At 37.2% G+C, this 23,617-nt stretch overlaps 1 protein-coding gene across 1 annotated transcript in view; it reads left to right on the top strand.

Moving 5' to 3' along the window:
* The first annotated feature begins 745 nt into the window (after window positions 1-745).
* Window positions 746-23,617, top strand: part of LOC308705128 (uncharacterized protein) — a 38,614-nt gene continuing 15,742 nt past the window's right edge. Inside the window, exons 1-21 of the mRNA XM_081389993.1 lie at window positions 746-874; window positions 3,572-4,304; window positions 4,950-5,092; window positions 9,547-9,686; window positions 9,781-9,907; window positions 9,978-10,132; window positions 10,210-10,323; window positions 11,526-11,669; window positions 13,018-13,083; window positions 13,191-13,256; window positions 13,355-13,530; window positions 13,621-13,697; window positions 15,248-15,381; window positions 15,467-15,522; window positions 17,796-17,943; window positions 18,016-18,107; window positions 18,199-18,309; window positions 19,517-19,684; window positions 21,089-21,229; window positions 21,336-21,417; window positions 21,535-21,683. Of these exons, the coding sequence (XP_081246119.1) occupies window positions 3,715-4,304; window positions 4,950-5,092; window positions 9,547-9,686; window positions 9,781-9,907; window positions 9,978-10,132; window positions 10,210-10,323; window positions 11,526-11,669; window positions 13,018-13,083; window positions 13,191-13,256; window positions 13,355-13,530; window positions 13,621-13,697; window positions 15,248-15,381; window positions 15,467-15,522; window positions 17,796-17,943; window positions 18,016-18,107; window positions 18,199-18,309; window positions 19,517-19,684; window positions 21,089-21,229; window positions 21,336-21,417; window positions 21,535-21,683 (2,879 nt within the window). The 5' untranslated portion in view covers window positions 746-874; window positions 3,572-3,714. The remainder of the gene's footprint in view (window positions 875-3,571; window positions 4,305-4,949; window positions 5,093-9,546; window positions 9,687-9,780; window positions 9,908-9,977; window positions 10,133-10,209; window positions 10,324-11,525; window positions 11,670-13,017; window positions 13,084-13,190; window positions 13,257-13,354; window positions 13,531-13,620; window positions 13,698-15,247; window positions 15,382-15,466; window positions 15,523-17,795; window positions 17,944-18,015; window positions 18,108-18,198; window positions 18,310-19,516; window positions 19,685-21,088; window positions 21,230-21,335; window positions 21,418-21,534; window positions 21,684-23,617) is intronic.

Raw genomic sequence — 23,617 nt, 5'->3', positions numbered from 1 at the left:
CTTTTTATTTTTTAAAGAAATTAATACTTTTATTCAGAAAGTATGCATTAAATTGATCAAAAGTGACATTAAAGACATTTATACTGAGTATAAATGATGACCTGAATCATGGTTTCCACAAAAATATTAAGCAGCTCAATACTGATAATAATAAGAAATGTTTCTTGAGCAGCAAAGAATCATACTAGCATGGTTTCTGAAGGATCAAGTGACACTGAAGACTGGAGTAATGATGCTGAAATCAGCTTTGCATCACAAGAATAAATTACATTTATATATATATATACAGACCAAAAATCTTTCCAACCCCAAACTTTTGAATGGTATATAAATACTTTCCAGGTGTTTTTTGGCATATTTATGATTACCTAAAGGTAAGATAAACTCTGTTGGGAGACTTAAGTGTAATCAAATCACCTTTCAAGGTCATGGAGGTTCATGATGATAAACAGTATAATGGCTGCATAATGAGCCTTCTATTTTTGCATTTTGTTCAATAATACAAAATATAGCCAAAGTAAAGACATTTTAAATCTGGATCTTTTTCTCCTGAGAAAAAAAAACTCTTGTGTCTCAAACTGTGCACATCACACATAAGCCATGAAAGACATGTAATAAATGTAACTTCAGAGTAATTTTTACCCTTAAAACCCCTGACAAAGAGTTTGAGTGTGTATACGTGTGTAAGCTTTGTTTTGCCCCTCCTCCCAACTGGGAAGGAGTGTGTGTGTGTGTGTGTGTGTGTGTGTGTGTGTGAGTGTGAGAGAGAGGGAGAGAGAGAGAAAGAGAAAGAGAAAAAGAGAGTTTGTTTTTCCCATCAACCTCATCATACACGCAACTATCCCAATTCTGTGAATTTCCCTATGGATACCTGGTATGTGTACTTTTACTCTCTTCTTTTCATCTTAGTCGAGCATGCGTGTGTCTTTATTAGATTTGACTTTAATCTCACACAAGAACTAAGAAGTCGTCTTTTCGAAAGAAAGAAAACTGCTGCATGATTTCTGTGTTCCTGCGCTGTTGCATGGCTTTCCAGACAGTGATTTAGTATGGTCAACGGATGAGATGGGATTCTTTGCAATGTGGGTGTTTAATATTGTTGTGTAGCATAGTTCATATTTACTTACCTCAAATAACAGATTGTAATGGTTAAAACAGTAGAATGAAATGCATAAAGCTGTCAGACTGTATAAGACACAAGAATATAGTTTAAGCAAGATGATTTTACATGATCAGTGATCGCATGAACTTGTATGCAAAACTATAATTTGCAATAAGGGCTTTAACATACCTGTTAAGATCAGTTGAGACGAGCGTGAATTTCCATACTGGTTTAATTTATTCTGGCTCGTGCTGATCCAGTTGGAGGACTTTTTTGTCCATGATTTAGCATTTTAAAATGCTATGTTAAATGCTACTTAAAAATGAAACCCTAAACTTTTGAACGGTTCACACACACACACACACACACACACACACACACACACACACACACACACACACACACACACACACACACACACACACACACACACACAGTCTGGTTCGATATCTTTGTTGGGACTCTCCATAGATGTGATGGTTTTTATACTTTCCAAACTGTATATTCTGTCCCCTTACACTAACCCAACCCCAAAATCACACACAACTTTCTGCATTTTTACACTTTCAAAAAATTCATTCTGTATGATTTATAAGCTTTTGTACCCATGGGGACCGCTGGCTGGTCCCCACAATATAGGCTATCTCAGGTTTTACAATCCTTATGGGGACATTTGTTCCCCACAACGTAATATAAACCACATACACGCACGTTCAAAATTTTGGGGTGTTTTTAAAAAGCATTTAATATAGCATTTTAAACATTTAAAAAAAAGGGGAAATATAAGATAATTTCTGTTTTTTCACCAACCTTATTGGTGTAATGATAATTATATTTTCATTGCCCCCTTATGTGACCAGTGCTGTTTTTTCCCCCTATGCAAACACATCTGCAAGTTGAACTTTCACATACATCTCTCACTTACAAGCACAAAATTCTTCTTCTTTTGAAAAGACAACTCACGTTAGATTGAGAATGGATCATCGGGACAGGGAGAGCATTCCATCCCATTCTATCCTGCCGCCCTTGCACAGAGCACCAATGAAAATGGCCCAAAATGAGTCTACATAAAAAACGTTAAAACTTACAGGCTTGTTCACTTTTGTGAATATTTCTTCTTCCTAACACAAAAGCAGCCGTTAAGAGTTAAAATATGTGCATGTGTTTGTTTGATTGAACTCACATGATAACAAGAAGATGGTATGACGCAAGCCATCAAGAGGAAGCACCTGTGAGAAAGAGCACACAATGATTTAGTGCATTGGATTATTCCAGATGTGCATTATAGGACTTTTTGCACTAACACTAAATAGCTATACCTAATGCTTAGACTAAGGTTAACAGAGTTAGATTTTTTCATTCTTCACCACAGAACAAAAGTGCAGATTTTGCCAGCAAATTGCTCAATGCCACATTTATGTTTAACTCGTATGACTGAGTTCATTTGAGTTGATATTTTATTTTTTATTTTAGTTTGTCCAAGCTGTTCATTTCCATACAATGAAAGTGAATAGAGACTCTTGCTTTTGAGCTCCAAAAATTTGAAAAAAAGTACTAAAAAAGATGTCGATATGACTTGTGCATTATAATTCAATACTTGCAAAACATTCATTAGCTGTGTGAGTAAAATAAACTGGTTGCGTGTGTCATATTTGAATGTTAGACTACAAGTGTTGTTATTGTTTGCTAAAACTAAAACTAATAAAAATAGTTAGTCAGTAACTGCAATAAAGCTGAAATAAATTCAAATATAAATATTACAAGAAAAACTTAAAAGTGATGACTTGGCAACTAAAGGAAATTAATAAGTTAAAGTACGTAAATTACTAAAACAATAAATTAAAGCTATATACTGTGGAAATAAACAGTATATAAAAAAGAAAACGATGACTAATAAAAATGACAAGAGCACATAAAAAAATACTAGAACTAACAATGAACACGGGATCGTTTGACAACGTTGGCGTCTGTCCGTGAAAAAAGTAGTTTATATATTTTTGTGGTGTACACACAGACGATAATGGCAAAAACTTGCACTTTGAAACCCATTTTCAAAAGCTTGTGTTTTCAGGCCCGCCAAAATGCTGTTGTCATGTAATTGAATGGCCAGACGGATAAAAAGTTTTCAGTTTTTAGTTGAAAATGGTGTCATGTAAACAACCCCTAACAAAGAAACAGGTGTAAGAAATCAATCAAACAATGAATAACCATGACAGCCAAGGACAAGCGGGAACATTGGAACAAATGAAACAAACTAAAAGCCCATGAAAATTAAACAGAACCAAAAATAGAATGTGACGGAGCCCAACTCACTTTCATTGTTTGGAAAAAATAAGCGTGAATATTCTGCCTAACATCTTTTGTGTTCTAGAAAGAAAGTCTTTCCATTTGAAACTACATATTTGGATGAACTATTCCTTTATTACAATTATTTTGCTTGAATCTTTAATGAAACATTGCTTCTTCTAGGTATTTATATCACCGAAGATGGAAACCATCTATTTGTTTTTGTTAAAAGCAATGTCATGCTAGCATCATCTCAACAACACAACAAAGAAGAAAAACGCACATAGGCGACAGCACCATTTTCTCATCTCAAACCGCAGTGAACAATGGGGAAAGGATATTACATCAGCAAACATATGGCCACCGCAGCCATGGTACTGGCTGCAATAGCCTTGGTGACCATCATTGCATTATCAGTCGTTTATAATCGAGAAAAGTCCAAAAACGCAGCAAAATTCACCGAATCAACTACATCACCAGTACCTCCCACCCCCAAGACTTCGAACGAACCCTGGGACAAATACAGACTGCCCGATACTCTGTCTCCACAGTACTACAACGTGACTCTTTGGCCTCGTTTGGTGATGAACGCCAATGGGACGTATATTTTCACTGGGAACTCGGGAGTGATGTTTACTTGTGTGAAGACGACAGACCTGATACTGATTCACTCCAACAAACTGAACTTAACCCTGTTCAAGGGGCACCATGCAAAACTCACGGGTCTGAGCGGCGTAACAGCTCCGGCAATAAAGACCACCTGGTTTCAGACCGAAACACAGTTCTTGGTGATTCAACTGGAGGGAAAACTGAAGCCTGGGAAGTCCTACTGGCTCTATACAGAGTTCAGAGGAGAGCTTGCTGATGATCTGAAAGGTTTCTACAGGAGCGAATACATGGAAGATGGTGAAAAAAAGTGAGATTTTGTACATCTTTGTGACAATACAATTTCCCCAAAAAGTATACGGACACTAAAGCAGCTGAATATGTCTGAATGTTATTGCATTACACACAACCTATCAAACCAAGTGGCACCTGGTTGCAAAACAGATGATGTGGCACATTTCTCCGTAACCGTGACCGAGACTCAAAATGTTTCAGTTCTAGCAGAATCACCACATGTATTTCCGGTTATGTTCAGCAATCATAAAATGACGAAAATACTTTTGTTGAAATATTTGTATTTTGAACAGTACACATTACTGTCGAAAACATATTTTTCTGAAATGTTTTTCAAAAGTGTGCTTGTGCAATATTTTAAAAGTCACTTGGTTTGATAGTTTTGTATGTAATGCAAATCAAGACATTTTTAACTGTTACTTAAACTACTGAAAGTATTTTCCTTGATGTTGTTCGTTACAGACATTATAGATCATTTAAATTTAGAAATATGACATCTTACTGACAAACAAAAAGTAATCGAACCTAAATGAATGAATGAATCTATTCGAACATTAATCTAATCTATTGATAAGTAAAGCACAACTCAAACCGTTGCCATTTGTTCAAAACTAGTTGACTTTATAGTGTTGTGATCAAACACTTTTCTCATGTTTTCCAGAATCATTGCCATCACTCAGATGCAGGCCACTTACGCAAGAAAAGCTTTCCCGTGTTTCGATGAACCTGGCATGAAAGCTGTGTTTCACATCACTCTTCTCCATGACCTGGGAACTACAGCACTGTCCAACAGCCAGGAAATTAGTAAGACAATCAATCCATCGCTTTCACTAATCTCATTTGTGCTCACCGAAAGACTGATGGCCGGTTTCACAAACTATTCATTTAGTCCCAGACCAAAATGCATGTTTGAGCTGTCTGAACTGAAAGCAACATGCACTGACATATCTTAAAATACATCAGTGCCATTGTTTTCATCTCAAGATGCACACCAGTAAAGTCTTTTTTCTAAGGCACATTTATAAAAGCTATTAAATGGCCTAATTCAACTAAGGCTAATCCTGCAGCAAGATTTTATTATTTTTTATAAGGTCCACTGGGCATTTTAAAATTCAATTATTCTGTCACCTTCCAGTTCTACTTTAAAGAAAAATATATATATATATTATAAAAAAAATAACAACTTTAAAAATTATCAAAATAAATGATCAACAATATCAAAAACCTACAATCATGCATGTGTCGTGGTGCTCTCGTGAATGTGCGTTGGAGACATTAATATTTTGTAAAACAAGTGGTAAATTATGTTTTTTAACTCATATTGCTTCATAAAATTTAAGTTAAACCACTGGAGTCACATGGATTACTTTAATGATGTCTTTACTGCCTTTCTGGGGCTTGAATGTTGTAGTTGCATAGCTGTCAATGGAGGAACAAAAAGCTCTCAGATTTAATTAAAAATATCATTATTTGTGTTCCGAAGATGAACAAAAGTCTTACAGGTTTGGAATGACATGAGAGTGAGCAATTAATGAAAGAATTTTCATTTTTGGATGGACTATCCCTTTAAAAAGACTTCATATAGTCTTTATATAACAACATGAAGGAAATGACTAATTCCTTAAAAAACCACACACGACATGCAAACTTTGCACTTTCAGAGTCATGGTAGTCTGCTGGTTATGTGTCATTCGGCAACATCTGTCCTCCTGATGTTGGCATTCACTTCAGCTCTGTTTGTTTTCCTTGAAGTTATTCCCTTAACTGCCATCAGCTTCAAACCTAATCTTGACTATCTGAACATAAGCAAACTTTTGCCTCAAATCATGTTTTGCTTGCAGGGCCAATTTCACATCAAAACAATGTTTCTGTGTCCAATTAGTTAAATCCTGTCAAGATTTTCTAATATATCCCAGTTAAAAATGTTTTTCAAATGCAAAATATATTGCTGCAGTCAGACTGTGGTGACAGACTTATATTTAAACAGCCCGTTCTCATCCCAAGGCGTCATATACTGACGCTTTTGACATTTCGTCTACATCGAACGCACATGGCACCCTTTAGCGTCAATATGAGACGCAGATAGAAATGGGCCAGAATGCGCCTCCTAGCGGTCTAACCCTAACCATACCCCAGACCTAAACCTACCCATAACCGAACAAAGCTCTGTGCGTGTCATATTGACGCTAAAGGGTGCCATGTGCGTTCGATGTCGACGAAATGTCAAAAGCGTCAGTATATGACGCCCTAGGATGAGAATGCGTTGATTTAAAAGTGTGGAAATAAAATTAACAAGATATTGACTTCTAAAACCACTTACAGTTTTTCTCAATTGCTAAAACTCAATTTCTGAAACCTTGCTCCATTTTCTGAAAACATTAAACACAAAACCTCATCTTCAAGCATTTTTACAAAACCTCTGACTCCTCTCGCAAAATGAAACGTTCGCCTCAAAACAGTTTTACCAGTGTTCAAAATCAAACGCTGCTCTCAAATCATAAACAAAGTGATCAAAATGATATACGCTATCAAGCAGTCAGTAAACAATACGCCAAAAAAATAGAAAACATATAATTCAAAACATAATAGTTCTCAGGGAGAAGTGCATTTTTAATCTCAAAACAAATTTCATATTTTTCTGTCATTGTCTTTTGATGAATGAAAACATGTTCTATCATAGTAGCTCAAACTTGATCAGAAATTACTACTCTGCTTTGCTCTTTGCAATTTTTTTTGTTCTTCCTCGTCCTTGTACCCCTATTTTTACAGAATTGTACCCTGCATCTCACAAACTTGTCCTTAATATCTCTGTGATACTGTAATTCTTGTTCTTTGTTGATATGAACCTGCAACCAGTCAAAATCTATTGAGCAGCCAGTACTGTTAACAAATGGAAAGCGCAATGTTCAGGGCCATATAATTTGTTCATTGTACCGTCTACAGCCTACAATGCACTGTATTACAGTATACAATACTAAAAGGGACACAAATCAAAGGAGTAAACAAGTGATGCTTCTTCTTGTCTTTGGGCTGGGTCAGGCCAGAGCACTTTGTCGACATCACAAGCAATATTGTCCCTCCTGAGGCAACGGGAGAAGCCTCTTGTGTGCCGTATCCAGCCCTGACATGATTCCTCACCTATCTTACCACAGGCTAAATCCACGGCTTGCAGCAGATTTACTCTGGTGTAGGGTTGTCTATCATTTACTTTCCGTCTCCAAGAGGAGAAAAACTCCTCAATAGGATTCAGGCGAGTATGGAGGGTGGAACAAGTTCATAAACTGCCCATTAATGTTAACCCATTCCCTTACCTGAGCAGCTTGGTGGAAACTGACATTGCCCCACACTATCACATAGGTGGGAATGGGATTCTCATTTAGCTCTTGACCCTGCTGCTCGAATAAAATATCTCTTAGATTGGCAATAAATCTTAGAGGTGCTTGGTGTTACATGGCCCGAGTGTAACATGGTGATGTAGAACACCACGGTTGCTGATAGCAGCACAGATTGTGACATTGCCACCTCGTTGACCAGGGACTTCAACAATGGCCTGCTGTCCAATCATGTTTCGGCCTCTCCTTCTCCTCTTTGTTAGATTGAAGCCTGCTTCATCGACAAAGATGAACTCATGGGGTCTGTCCAAGGATTCCAAGTCAAATATCCAAGTCTGTGTAGAAATACAATATACTGTATTTAGAATTTTGTAAGTCGTACAGAGACAGTGCTATACTGTAGAGTACAATTAGGCCTACTATTTGCACTTCTGATTCACATACATTGTATGTACTGGAAAGTAATATCATTCACATTACAAGTATGTGTTAGTACTGTAGACAATCTGGATTATAGTAAATGTTTCTGAATGGTACTCTGTATACTTCTTTCTTTCGCATCCTGTTACGATCCTGTTTCCCTGGAAGTGTGTGTTGTCTTGTATAACTCGCTCGTATTTGTATTACATTAGGACCATGCCCACTATAATGGCCTCTTGCTCCTGAGTGAATATAGCTGTCCTTCCACCTGCATGTGGCAGCCTTGCAATTCTACAAAAATATTCATGCAGTACTATACATACAGTGATGAACTTTACAAACGTCTATTGAAACAGCTGCATATAGTGTAGTACAGTAAATTTGCAATTACAAAAATACAGTAGTATACTGTATCTGTTCTCTTCTCTGAATGTCCTTACTATGGTGGACAAAGAAAATCGGCTAAAATTGGGTTGCACTCTAAGTCCTGCTTCCCTCATTGTCAGTACATGGATAAGAACATGGTCTATGACTGTTGCCGAATTTCATCAGATATTTCCACTCTTTGTCTTCCTCTTCGTCCTCCTCTTCCTCTTTCTTGCCCTTTTCTTCCTCTTCCTTGCCCTCCTCCTCCTCTTTCTTGCCCTTTTCTTCCTCTTCCCCTTTCTTGCCCTCTTCCTCTTTCTTGCCCTCCTCCTCCTCCTCTTCCTCTTTCTTGCCCTCCTCCATTTTGCTGAAAAGTCTGCAAATTGTGTTTTACTATGTAAAATGGTTTAAGGTATTGACAACAGACTGCACAATTAGCTAAATGAGTTCAGGCAACTGAGAACTTTGTTCAGCCAATGGGTTTTAGTGTTTTAGCAATTGAGAAAAACTGCAATTGTTTTTTTTTTATGGGTAATTTTGTTATAAATTTACATGATTAATTAACTGGCATTTGATTAACTAATTGGCATAATTAAAGGAATTTGTATAGCTCAAACAGTACAGCATGCCACTATATATGCTAAAGTCACAGGTTTGAATCCCAGGGAATGCATGAACTGATAAATTATATACCTTAAACAGACAAATGAAAATTCTGTCATTATTTACTCATCCTCATGTTGTTTCAAACCTGTACGCATTTCTTTCTTTTGCTGGACACAAAAAAAAGTATATTTTGAAGAATGTTGGTAACCAAACTGTTTTGTATCCCATTGATTATATTTTTGTCCATATAATGTAAGTCAGTGGGAACTGAAACTGTTACCAACATTTTTTTAAATATCCCTTTATGTTCCACAAAACAAAGAAAGCCATACAGGTTTGGAAGGATATGAGGACGAGGACATTACAGAATTTGAATTTTTTGGGTGGACTATCTCTTTAAAAGCAAAGTAATTGGTTTTAAACAAAAGCATCTGCCAAATTCATAAAGTAAATGCAAGGTATATATTTAATTTTACTCACAATACTTTTAAAAATATTTTTTATAAACTGTGGTTTCTTATTTTTTCATCTTAGAGACAGAAAATGTCAAAATTGATGGAACGGCCGTTACCAGGACGATATTTGAACCCACAAAGAGGATGTCAACATACCTTGTTGCATTCCTCGTCAGTGATTTAACCTACATCAGTGCTGAAGATGACAAGGGTGTTTTGGTAGTACCTCCATGCCAATTTATTAATCTAAACTCTGTGAGAGAGAGTTTTTTACAGACATGAAGGTAAATTATGTTTGTTTGTATTGTCACAGGTAAGAATATGGGCACGGAGAAAAGCCATTGAAGACGGGCAAGGAGATTATGCGCTCCGTATCACTCAGCCAATACTAGAGTTCTTTGAGAAATATTACAACACTAGCTATCCGCTTTCTAAGTCAGGTACGACCAACTTCATTTAGAAAACCTTCAAAGTACAGCAGAATGCAAATTTATCCTCCTCTTTTCTTAGATCAGATTGCGCTGCCTGACTTCGAATCGGGAGCCATGGAAAACTGGGGTCTTGTCACTTACAGAGAGACTGCGCTTCTATACGACCCGAAGACGTCTGCCAATGGCAACAAGCAGAGGATTGCGACTGTGGTTTCTCACGAACTGGCTCACATGGTACGTCTAGGCCCAGTAAAGGGGACTTGGAGTACTTTTTGCTTCACACAGTTTGCCATGTGATTTATGTCTTCCAGTGGTTTGGAAACCTTGTGACGCTGAAATGGTGGAATGATCTCTGGCTGAACGAGGGGTTCGCTTCATACGTGGAGTATCTGGGCGCTGATCATGCTGAGCCTACCTGGAACATTGTAAGAACATCATTCAAAGGATTTGTGAAATAGTCCCTTTCTTTGAGGTGCTTTTAAGATGTCCACTAGATAATCATATGCTCATATTATTAAATAATTATCAAGGAACTTAATGCAGAAAAACTTGCCTGTATTTAAAGGTGAAGTGTACTTTCTCTATCCCAATTCAGATGAACCGATTATAAAGATTTTTTTAGGCTGATTTCCTGAGGAGTGTAAACACTGTGGCTCTATGGTGCTTTCAAAACATTGGTGTCTGTTTGGGGTCAAAGTTTGACTGGTTAGCATGGTTCAGTTAGTTCCTGCTGTTGGAGAGGGACAAAAAGTCTTGCTAAACCTGAAAAAGAGCCTGTATTTAATGAATTCATTAAGCTAGCCTTGTGACTGGATGGATGGATGGATGGATGAATGTATGGATGGACGGACGGATGAATGTATGGATGGACATGGATGGATGATGGATGGATGATGGATTGATGGATGAATGAATGGATGATGGTTGGATGGATGATGGATTGATGAATGGATGGATGGACGGACGGACGGACGGACGGACGGACGAATGATGGATGGATTGATGGATGAATGGATGGATGGATGGATGATGGATTGATGGATGGGTGAATGAATGGATGATGGTTGGATGGATGATGGATTAATGGATGGTGGATGATGGATTAATGGATGGTGGATGATGGATGGATGGATGGATGATGGATTGATGGATGGATGAATGAATGGATGATGGTTGGATGGATGATGGATTAATGGATGGTGGATGATGGATTAATGGATGGTGGATGATGGATGGATGGATGGATGGATGGATGGATGGATGGATGGACGGACGGACGGACGGACGAATGATGGATGGATTGATGGATGGATGGATGGATGATGGATGAATGGATAGGTGGATGATGGAATCCACCCATCCATCCATAGTCCAAAACACTTGTCCTATGTAGTCGCAGGGATGCTAGAGTCTAAAATAAATAAATAAATTGTTCTTGGTAAGAAAGGTAACTGGAAATCTTTATTATTATTTTTGCACTTTCGTTTATAGCAATTAGTGGTGCAGAAATGACACACTTCACCTTTGAGAGAGCATGATGCAGAGTTGCATGTTGCAGTGCAGCGAAATGTTTAAAAGAGACACACCTTGTAACACTTAATTGATGATAAACTCTGTCCCTCACCAGAAAGACCAGATCATTCTGTACGACCTGCAAAGAGCGTTTGCTGTGGATAGCTTGACTTCCTCTCACCCTCTCTCCCGAAAGGAGGAAGAGGTCAACACTCCATCAGAAATTAGTGAAATGTTCGGCACCATATCCTACAGCAAGGTAAAAGAAATCTACTGCATTATCATACAGTAAGACCTAGAAACTTAGCAATACCTAGCATCCAATAGAACACCTTAGCAACTGGACTGAATAAATGCTAAGAACATTCAGAATACCATGGCAACCAGCCACAATCTCCTAGCTACCAGACAGCGACACAAATAACATCTTATCACATTACAACGCCCTGGCAACCATAATGAAAACCCCAACCATTCAGCATATCCCAGCACAAGATGGTGTAACACAGCAACCAGATAGTGACACACTAAGTACTACTCAGAACATCTTAACAACCATCTAGCAACACCCTGGCAACCATCCATAAACCCTTGTGACCCCCAAGAACTAGAAACTGGATATAAAATAGGATAAAGGCCATTCAGAACACAGTAGAAACAGGATTTCAATGTGCTAATAATTACTCAGAGCACCTTAACGATCCCCTAGCAACACCCTGGCAACCACCCGCAACATTGTAGCAGTTTTACATCAAATACTGATTACAACTTTGAAAAACTGCATTATCATGAGACCTAGAAATTTAGTGACGCCCTAGTAACCAACAAGAGCTGAAAAACACTAAGAACACTCAGAATAACATAGCAACCGCCCACAACACCCTCGCAACCATAAAAAAAAACCTAGCAACTGGACATCTGTTTTACATCCATTACTGATTACAACTTTGAAAAACCGCACTGTAATAAGACCTAGAAATTTAGTGGTGCCCTAGCAACCACCAAGAAAAGAAAAACACTAAGAACACACAGAATTCTGAAGCAACCGCCCACAACACCCTATCAACCATCAAAAACACCCTAGCAACTGGACATCTGTTTTACATCGAGTACTGTTTTGCATCCAGTACTGATTACAACTTTGAAAAACCACATTATAATGAGACCTAGAAATTTAGTGATGCCCTAGCAACCACTAAGAAAAGAAAAACACCCAGAATACTGTAGCAACTACCCACAATACCCTAGCAACCATAAAAAACACACTAGCAACTGGATATCAATGGACTAACAACCATTCAGAACCATCTAACCACAATGACACTCAGAACATGTGCTAATGTTTATTCAGAACACCTTAACGGCAACCTAGCAACGTCCTGGCAACCACCCGTAACATTAGCATTGATTACAATGAAAACATTTTTGCCTCTAATGTTGGATGATCCATGTTGGGTTTCAGCTTCAGCACTGAAAATGTGTAATTCCAGAAGACCACCAAAAAGCACCATTCCTTGAGGGGCTACAAATACTGTATAGTCATAAAGCAGTCAGGGTAGTTTCAGTCCAGTCAGAGATAAAGGCATTACATATGTTTGTCATTACAGGGAGCTGCAGTGCTTAAAATGCTCTCAGAATTCCTGACAGAGCCTGTGTTTGCCAAGGGACTCAGTGTAAGTCTTACTGTAGCCTCAAGTTTTTGAACAAGTTGAAGAGTTCATGCAACTTTTACTCCGTACTTCACAACCAGTGAAAAGATTGTGTTGTTCCTCTCCCACAGAACTATCTGAACCAGTTTGCTTTCGGAAGCTCGGTCTATTCCGACCTCTGGGATCATCTCCAAAAGGTGGGATATTAAACTGTTTGAGATTTATATGTGGTGTAAAAAAACACTGTGAGACATGCTGGAATTCAACGTTATGCTCGTTTTCACGTCTCAACCAGGCAGTGGACCAAACTCCAGGGGTGAAACTACCGTATAGTGTTCACGAGATCATGAACCGCTGGATACTACAGATGGGTTTCCCAGTAGTCACCATTGACACTCGAACTGGGAACATCAGCCAAAAGCACTTTCTCCTGGAAAAAGATGCAGTGGTGGATAGGAAATCTGAATTTAAGTATGTTGTCAAGCATCTTCATTGCAATATCTTATTTCTAGATCATTTGAAAACCCTTCCTATAAGTCTAACTGCTGTGTTAAACCTCAGTTATGAATGGTTTGTGCCCATCAAATGGATGAAAAGAGACCAGGTGCAGGATCAGCTGTGGCTTCTACAGAAATCAGGTACATTAAACCTTCTAAAGTCAATGTACCTTTATCTACTTATACACTTTATCTAAGTCTTGCAACAGGTCTTAGATGCAGATCACTAGGTTCTTGTTGTTACGGGTTTCTGCACTCCACAGCAAGGGCCAATCTGTATTAGGCAAAGAGTCAAATGTTACTCCTTATTCTACAGGGGCTGGACATGCATGAATATATTTTGGGAAGAAAAGGGAGTGAAGCTTACAAGACTATTTTGGCTCGAAAGAAAGCCTTGAGTGCATGCATACATTTTTTACTTTTACTGAAGACATTTTTAAAAAGTGTTCCCTGTGCAAAACTTGCAATCACAATGCCAGGATGTTTTGGGTGGTTGCCAGGGTGTTGCTAAGGTACTCTGAGCAATTGTTAACATGTTGCTCTGTAGTTGCCAGAATGTTCTGAATGGTTGTCAAAGGCTGCTCTGGGTTGTCAGACTTTCACCTGATTGCTTATAAAAGTAATAGTTTTTCTATGTCATTTTTAGTTTAGTTCAAATATTTTGCACTATTTACAGTAATTGACCCTTTTCATATGTCCGGGTTTCTCATCATAGTTGGGTAAAATTCTATAGCGGTGAAAGAGAGACTACATTAAATATATTTTTTTGTGTTCCCATTTGCACAAATAGCAAAAGAAAAACTCCACAATAGTGTTTTCACAACTTTCAAAAAAGAAAAAAATAACCGCTGTATTAGAAACACCCTCACAGCAGCGTTAACTATTTTTTTGCCATTTGATGCAAAGGTAATATAATAAAAAAAGTATAGTGTTTATATACTTATAGTATATAAGTATAGTGTGTACAAGTTTACACACATTTTTTTTTTTCATCAGTCATCAGTCTGTGAAAAGGTTCCATTTGAGCAAGGAGCTTTTTCTAATTAATTCAAGTTTATAATTCTGAAATATTGTTTGGCTCATTTTAATTTGCAAATACACTACTGTTCAAAAGGTTTTTTTTTTAAAGAATGATGTTTTTGAAAGACAGTAATATTGTGAAATATAATTGGAATTGAAATAACATGTATTTTTATTTTAATAATATTTAAAATGTAATTTATTCCCATAATGCTAAGATGAATTTTCAGCATCATTACTCCAGTCTTCGGTGTCACATGATCCATCATAAATCATTCTATTATGCTGATTTGACGCTCAAGAAACATTTAGCATTATTATCAATGTTGAAAACAATTGTGCTGCTTAATGTTTTTTAGGAAACAGTGATACATTTTTTCAGGATACTTTGATGAACAGAAACCTCAATAGAACAGAATTTATTTGAAATAGAAATCTTTTGTAACATTGTAAATGTCTTTATTGTCACTTTTGATAAATGTAATGCGTCCATGCTGAATAAAAGCATTACGGCCCCCTAAACATTCATTAAACAATTAAACAATTATTACTAGCTACAGTATGACAGGTCATACTCCTGTCAATTAAAATGGCAATTTACTGTCAAATGAAATGCTTTCTCCTTGCTTGAAGATACTACATGAAATTGACCTTATTTTATCTGCTCTAAGCTATTCACAAACCCATGAAAGTCAGCAAAAGCGAATGGGTGCTGGCCAACCTCCATGTGTCAGGATACTTCAGAGTGAACTACGACCTTGGCAACTGGGAGCGACTCCTCAGCCAACTGGAGTCAAATCACCAGGTCCTGCATGAAAATGATAAGAAAGAACAGTCACGAAAATGCCAAAAAGACATAAAACTATCATTTATATCTTTCCTTTACATAGCTGATTCCTGTGGTGAACAGAGCTCAGATTCTGGATGACGCATTTAATCTTGCAAGGTGAGTGTTACATGAGATGCATGTAAATTCAGTTTCACATTCCATGTACACTACTGTTCAAAAGTTTGGGGTCAGTATGTTTTTTTTTTTCTTGCAGAAATTAATACTTTTATTCAGCAAGGATGCATTAAATTAACCAAAAGTGACAGTAAAGACATTTATAATATTACAAAAAAAAATCTATTTCAAATAAATGCTGAGCATAAGAGACTTCTTTCAAAAATATATTAAAACATTGCACAAACCCTAATCTTTTGAATGGTAGTGTGTTTCAGGGTGCCCACGATCTTGGATTACTTTATTTATTTATTTTCCGTCCTATTAAAGTAATGGAAATTAATCAAATTAAATTCAAAAATATATTATCGGGGATGAAGTGCTTTAAATGATTAGGCCTAGTTCACTTTCAAATGAAAATTAGCCCATGATTTACTCACCCTCAAGCCATCCAAGGTGTAACGTTATATGACTTCCTTCTTTCAGACGAATACAATGGAGTTATTATAAAAAAAATATCCCGGCTCTTCCAAGTTTCATAATGCAGTGGATTGCAACCAACAGATTTAAGTTAAAACATGTGCATCCATCCATCGTAAACGAACTCCAAACGGCTCCTGTGGGTCAGTAAATGCCTTCTGACGCAAAACGATGAGTTTGTGTTAGAAAAATATTAATATTTAAAACTTTATAAAATAAAATAACTGGTTCCAATCTACTTGATCTACACATCAATCTACGCCTTTGTTATTGTAGAGGTTAGCGACCCCTAGCGGCGGAAAAAAAAAATTACATTTCACTAGATGTATTTCCCCAAGCTAATAACACTTGGATAAAAACGAATGACATTGTAAATCTCAGAAGGCTGACATTGAGTTATACATTTATTATAGTTAAGCATAACTCACATGATGCCGCAACTTTTACAGCAGCATGGTAGGATAAATGTAACTTTTCCATAATCGCTTAACGTTATCTGCTGCTCCTGTAGTTTGAAGACTCGTGGCGAACTGCTGCGCACATAACATAGACAGTAAAAGAAATGGACACAGCGACCCCATTGGATTCAACGGAGAAAAGTTAAGTCAATTAGAAGCACTCACTTCCTGATGGCTGAGCGTACTGCACACTCAAACTGAGCTTGATGACGTAGATGTCACGTGAGCAACCCGTCTGTCTTCTAGTAGCTGTGCCAAGAGAAATCTGAATCATTCCCTTCCGAAACTTGCAGAGACGGAGAGTGTGAGTAGGAGGTGTCCATGAGCTAGGAGCAGGAGAAACTTTTGCTAAGTATTCTGATTAATTATTTTGTCATTTTGCCTCCACGTCCCCCCGATTGCACGCAAGCTTCTCCTCCTGTCCATACAGTAATCTCTCTAATGTGCGACAGAGTGTTGTGTGGTTATCCGTTAGCCTATTTTTACAAAAACTGCTTCTACGGGGCCATAAAGTAAGATACAAGGTAATGGAGCCTTTTTATACATTTTCGTGTTTCTATGGAAATAAATAATGGACAAATGGAGTCTTTAAACGCCTCAGATGTAAAGTTATTCGCTGTCAAAGTGACGCCAAAATGAATGGGAGTCAATGGAATGCTAACAGCAGGTGATGGTCTGCTAAGCGGCGCCCGGAGAAGCTTCAGTTTTTTCTGAAACATTACCCCCTTGATTAGGCCTACTTTTTTCATATCCCAATGCTTGTGGTAGGTTCCTAGTGACCAGACTGACTTATTACAGGTCAAATTGTGCCAATACCTTCCTGTAATTCTGCAATTCACCAATTGGTTTGTATTTTTATTTATCAAATTATATTATAAATTATACGTTTTAACCACTTGGAATTTCCAGACGTTCTCTTAGGTATGTGCTGTGGTAGCGCGTCAAAGAATTCTCCAGTATAAATACACAGCTATAATTCATGTAGATGATTTTGAAGAATATTTGATGTCGATATACAATGGCTGCATATTGTAAAAACGAATTGTGGTATTGATAAATTAAGACTGCCGACTCTATAAAACAATGGCAAGGTAAAACTTACTTTACCGCGCTCCGAGAGCCCTCTAGTGGTCGGAAGCATTTCCGTTGTGTTGTGGCTTAATTTCGTTGTGTTGTGCACTACTGGGCCATCGTAGTTATTTAGTATAATATTTATAATAATAATAATTATTATTTACATTTATCAGAGAGGGGCACAATACATTTTGAGACAAAAGGGACAAGACATTTGTCTTGTATTCCTTGTAAAACTGTCATGTTTTTTTTTTTTTTTTACAGAGCATCAATTATAAACATAACACTCGCTTTGAGGACAACTAAATATCTCATTCATGAGCGGGAATACATTCCATGGGAGGCAGCGCTTCGGAGTCTGAACTATTTTTTCCAGTTGTTCGGCCGCAGTGAAGTTTACGGTGCCTTGCAGGTTGGTTACCTCGTCTTTATAATCAAAGTAAAACAGATAGATTACATGAACTGCTGTATGTATTTCTTTCAGGCTTATCTCAAGAAACAAGTCAAACCTCTGTTTGAACATTTTGGCACTATCAGCTCAAACTGGACAACAGTTCCCTCTGGCCACACTGATCAGTAAGAATAAATCTTTTATGTCACACACTTCCCAGACCCTATTAGAATAATATTAAGTTATGTTTAATAATGTGCCATTTTTTATTCTCAGGTTTACACAGATCATTGCTCTCTCACTAGCCTGCAGTACCGGCGTGGAGGGATGCAGAGAACTAACCAAGAGCTGGTTCAAAAGATGGATGCAGAATCATCATGTCAATGCGTGAGTGCAAACCGCACTGCTCAAGTTGCTCATTGCAAACCACATTGCTCAAGTTGAGCAATTTCCTATGTGGAGCAATATAGAAATGATGATCTACTTTGCCAGTTCTTCAGAATGGTGCATCATATGTGTGTGTGTGTTTTACAAGTTTCTAGTGCTTGTTTGATCGTCATTTTATTATATGAGGGGACGGGTTGGAAAGAGGGATTCGTCACCTCATCTGTAAAGGAAAGTCATTTCAGAGTTAAAGCAAATTATTAGCCTACATCTTGATTAAAGTTAGACAATAAATAGAGAATACAATAATTTTTAGTAAAATATTAACTCCTCTAATATTGTCCCTGCCAGCATTTTTTTTTTTAAAGTTGCCAGCCACAGCTGAACATGCAATACATTTATTTATGAACATGCAACATATTAAAAGAAAGAACAGCTGTTCCTATGCTGTTAAACAAACAGATGTTTTTTTGGTGTTTTTAATAAGCTTTAAGACAAACCATGTGCAAATTCATAAGTCAACACCATTGCTGAGTATTTTCTCTTTAAAACTGCAGTGAACCAAAGACAGTCTCAAAAACGTGGTTGTACCTTGTAACCAATCACGTTAGCGTGCCATCATTTACTATGCTGTAAAGCAGGGGAGTCTCAAGAGAAGCCAGGTTATCCAGGTATATTTTTCTGTTTATATGGAAAATTGGGTAGATTTAGCAATATAACGGGTGTATGGTCTATAATGTTATGGTGAACTACATGCCTTTCTCCACTGACATTCTGATTTGTTCAAAGCGTTTCTGATGATTGTTAGAAGACAGACTGAGATGGCGAACGGGAACATGGTTTGTGTAACATTAGCAACACATTATTAGCTGTTTGATAACATAGACAATCAAAAGGCTAATCATATTAATTACCTATGCTTTAAGACAACCAATTCATAAGTCAACACCATTGCTGAGTATTTTCTCTTTAAAACGGCAGTGAACCAAAGACAGTCTCAAAAACGCGGTTTGAAATCGCTGGTGTTTCTTACGTCACAAACTACCTTGTAACCAATCACGTCAACATGCCGGAGGGCTTTAGCTTATCATTAACAGGGAACTAGCAGGGACAACAAGCCTTAAATAGAGAGGACCGATGGGGGGCACACACCTCATAATTCCCACCCTGGAATTGGTCAGATGGTCGTTCTTTTTCTCATACCTTTCAGGATTCATCCTAACCTGAGGTCCACGGTGTACTGTGACGCCATCGCTGCGGGCGGTGCAGAAGAATGGAACTTTGGCTGGCAGATGTTCCAGAAGGCCACCGTTGCAGCTGAAGCTGTCAAACTGAGATCGGCTCTGGCCTGCACCAAAGTGCCCTGGTTACTGAACAGGTAGCTATGGGAAAGCACAAGGCTCAAAGACAAATAAGGATGCCTGAAATGATGAAAACACGACTGTATTGTGTATATATGGGCATATATTTGTGTGCTGTGTGTGTATGTTTTTGATATGAAGATATTCGATGTAAAGTATCTGATGTACATCTGATTGAAGTGTAATGTTTATCTGAGAAAAAGGGGAAAAAAAGGAAATGATGAAAAGGAAAAAAAAGAAAATGATAAAAAATGCTTATCCAAAGTTCTTAGAAATTTCTGAATGACAAATACATTGAACACTGCAACATTCAGTACATTTTATGGTGACTTTTCAGGACAAATGTTTTGATAATCCTATTTTTATATCACTATACTGTACATCATTTCTATTTTTCTTATAAGATTACAACAAAATGTGTTTACACAACAATGACTGATTTAGCAGTCAAACATTTTTCACATATTAATATTGCTGAATATTCATATGCTTATTATGCAGTATGCTTTTTTAAGGTGTTACATCAAAAGATTATGGAGCAATTTTAGCCTTTTAATTGCACTTTCTAAGTGACTCTCAGAACAATTAAAGCACCCAGACTTTTTTTTACTTATTTAACTCTCTGGATTTCCAACCTAAACTGTCATAAATTCTGAATGCTTTAGAGCACAGACTTTAGTTGGTCTCTTTTTAAAGACGACACTTGGCAGATTATTGCTGAAGTGAAAAAAAAAGTCAACTTAAAGTTATAGAATTTTACGTTTATTGTTATGAAAAATGCACAAAAATACTTATTTTTTTATATATATATGATGTATATTTTGCAAAACTCTAAAACTGTGAGGAAAAACAAAGCCATAAATCTAAACAAGTTGTGTTCCAAATTTAAGCTTGATTAAAAAAAAAAAAAAAAAAAAAAAAAAAGAGCTTCCAATTTTGTTTGGGCGCAGCACCAAAAGATTCCACTAGATGAAATCTGTTCCCATTTTTGACTGCGAGGAGCAAAGTTCGACTATTTGTTTTTTCCAGAAACATTTTTTTAACTTTTTTAAACTTTCCGAATCATGCTCATGATTTGTGTGTGTGTGTGTGTGTGTTTACAGAGCAAGTGCCAAAAGCCTTTACCAAGTTTCCTGCCATTCTGATAATGTAAAAAATTTGAGAGAAAACAAAAAACTAAATGTAACATTTTTCGGTCAAAGAGCACCAGAAGGTTAAGCCCAACAAAACAAATATCAAAATGAACTTTAATTCAAAAATCAATGTATGTTCATTACAGAAATGGTGCTCAGGTCAGTGCCTGCATATGAATTGCATTTTTTTAAATGTATTTTTGAACACAAGGACAGTTTGTGTATACACATGGTAATACTGTTGGAAATGCAAAGTATAATGTGTAAATTGTTTCATGTTTTATTGAGGTACCTGCAATATACCATGAATCCAGAAAAGATACGCAAGCAGGATGCCGCTTCCACCATTGGGTACATTAACAGTAATATTATTGGCCAGCCTTTGGCATGGGACTTTTTCCGAGCAAACTATCTCTATTTCTTCAAAGTGTAAGTGTGGCAATAAACACCATAACACACAAACACACTCACTTACACACAGATCGAGCAAAAGAAAAAAATATGTGAAAGTATACATGTTGGTTTTACTCAACAGGTACGGCACTGGATCATTCACGTTCTCCAGATTAATTGGTGACATTACCAGTAGATTCTCCACACCATTTGAACTCAGTCAGGTATGTGAACTTTGACCTCAGAACCACATGGTCTATTCCATGCACTGTGAGAGGATTATCAAACGGTGATGATAACTGACCTGACGTAAGTGTTAAATCCTTGCTGTCTTTGTTCAGTTGAAACAGTTCAAAAAGGACAACGCTGAGATCGGATTCGGCTCGGGAACTCAAGCACTGCAGCAGGCCATCGAGAAGACAACAGCCAAGATTAAGTGGCTGGCAGAAAACAAGGAACCGGTGCTGCAGTGGTTCACCTCAGAATCAGAGTAAACTTCACATCTATACATGCCATGAGATCTGAGTCAGTTCAAGTATTACTTGAGTTATTTCAACTGGATGCACTAAAATTCAGAAATGATCATTCTGTCATCCTTTACTCACCCTCTTGTCGGCCAAATCTGTTTGACTTTCGATAATCTGTAAAACGTAAAAGGAGCATGTTTCAATATCCTGGGTGTTCCTCTCTGTATAATAAAGGTGAATGGGAATGATCACTGCAGTCAAGTTCCAAAAATGTCCATTAAAAGCACCAATAAAAATATTATAAAAGTCTTATGAAGCCATAAGGTAGCTTGGTGTGAGCAAGAGCTGATATTTAAGTTGTTATTTACTCAAAATGAAAATATACTACCTTTCAAAAGTTTGGGGTTGGTAAGATTTTGTTGTTGTTGTCTAATCTATCAAGGTTTCCACAAAAATATGAAGCAGCACAACTGTTTTCAATATTGATAACAATAATAAGACATGTTTCTTGAGCAGCAAATCTTTATACAATGGTTCAAATTATTTCTGAAGGATCATGTGACACTGAGTATAATAATGCTAAAAATTCAGCTTTGCATCACATGGATAAATTACATTTGAAATAATAAAACAATTTTTAAAATAAAAAAGTTATTTTAAATTGCATTAATATTTCTCAAGGTTTCTTCTGTTTTAGTGTTTACTTTCACTAAAATCTTACCATCTTACCAACTGCTGAACAGTAGTGTATATGTTAGAATAAAAAAAAAAAATCTGTGAACTATATCTGTTAATATAAGATTTTATCAAATTTCTTTGTGTGTGTGTTGTTCATGTAAACCCTACGTTATGAGGACAAAGATGGCATATCTGAAATCCTAGTCCTTGTGGAAAACCGCAAATACATCGCATTAAATTATGTTTTTTGAAAATGTAAAAATGCAGAAAGTTTCCTGTGATTGGTATGTTTAAGGTTAGAGGACAGAATACAGTTTCGGGGAAAGTGGGGTGAGTTGTGCCAGTTTTTACTCAAAGTGACTTTAAAGTGAGGCCATGGCAGTAATGCCTTCAACTTAAGGATGTACATATATTTCAGGATGTGGTGCATCCCTGAGAACAATAACTTTGGATCTGAAATAAATTGTTTCAGAAATATAGCTCTTGGGAAAAAAGTGGTCTCATGGCACAACTTGCCCCTGGTGCGGGGGAAGTTGTGCCTTTGGGGGAATACATTGGGGGTAAATTGTGCCAGTGATTTCTGAAGTAAAACAGAACATTTTAATGTTATGAACCGTAAAGCTATATGAAAGCAAGATAAATTCAATACATAATTACTAATTTAAGGTTTATTTAGATATTGTCACCCTGGAATACCATAGCATGCGTTTTTCCTACTATGGTCAATTGCATAGGGATTTTGTATTGAACATAACTCTGGATCACAGTGTCATAGAGACAAGGGGGCGGGCTCATTTTACTCAGACGACCAATCAGTCTCTCAGGATCATTGTGAAGCTATCAAGCTACGCCCTAGCAACCATTTAGAGCACCATAGCAACACAATATATGATATTTGTGAATAATTTCAGGCAAAAAGGCTTTGGCAATAGATGCCTGTTGCCATAGCGCTGTCTGTCAGTTATGTAACATATAAGAATAAAGTGACTAGGCTAATTTCTAAACATCCTATTGTGACATAGGCCACTTAAAAACGGAATAAAACTTCTCTTTAATAACATAGTGCAAACTCAAAACTGAAATCAGTGTTAGCTAAATTAAACAAATAGCAGGCAGGCCTAAGTCAAACAATGATGAGGCATGCCCATCTCCTCACTTCTCAAGATTATCCCCTGTGAGTATGTAGGTCTAGGTGGTCTGGATCTGGCACAACTTGACCCAGGCCCTTTGGCACAAATCACCCCAGACCCACAAGTTTGAAAAACTAGCATGATCCAGC

The sequence above is a fragment of the Scardinius erythrophthalmus genome (assembly GCF_964197995.2).
Source record: "Scardinius erythrophthalmus genome assembly, chromosome: 2".
NCBI classification, from domain to species: Eukaryota; Metazoa; Chordata; class Actinopteri; order Cypriniformes; family Leuciscidae; genus Scardinius; species Scardinius erythrophthalmus.
This window is presented reverse-complemented; position numbering and strand designations above follow the sequence as displayed.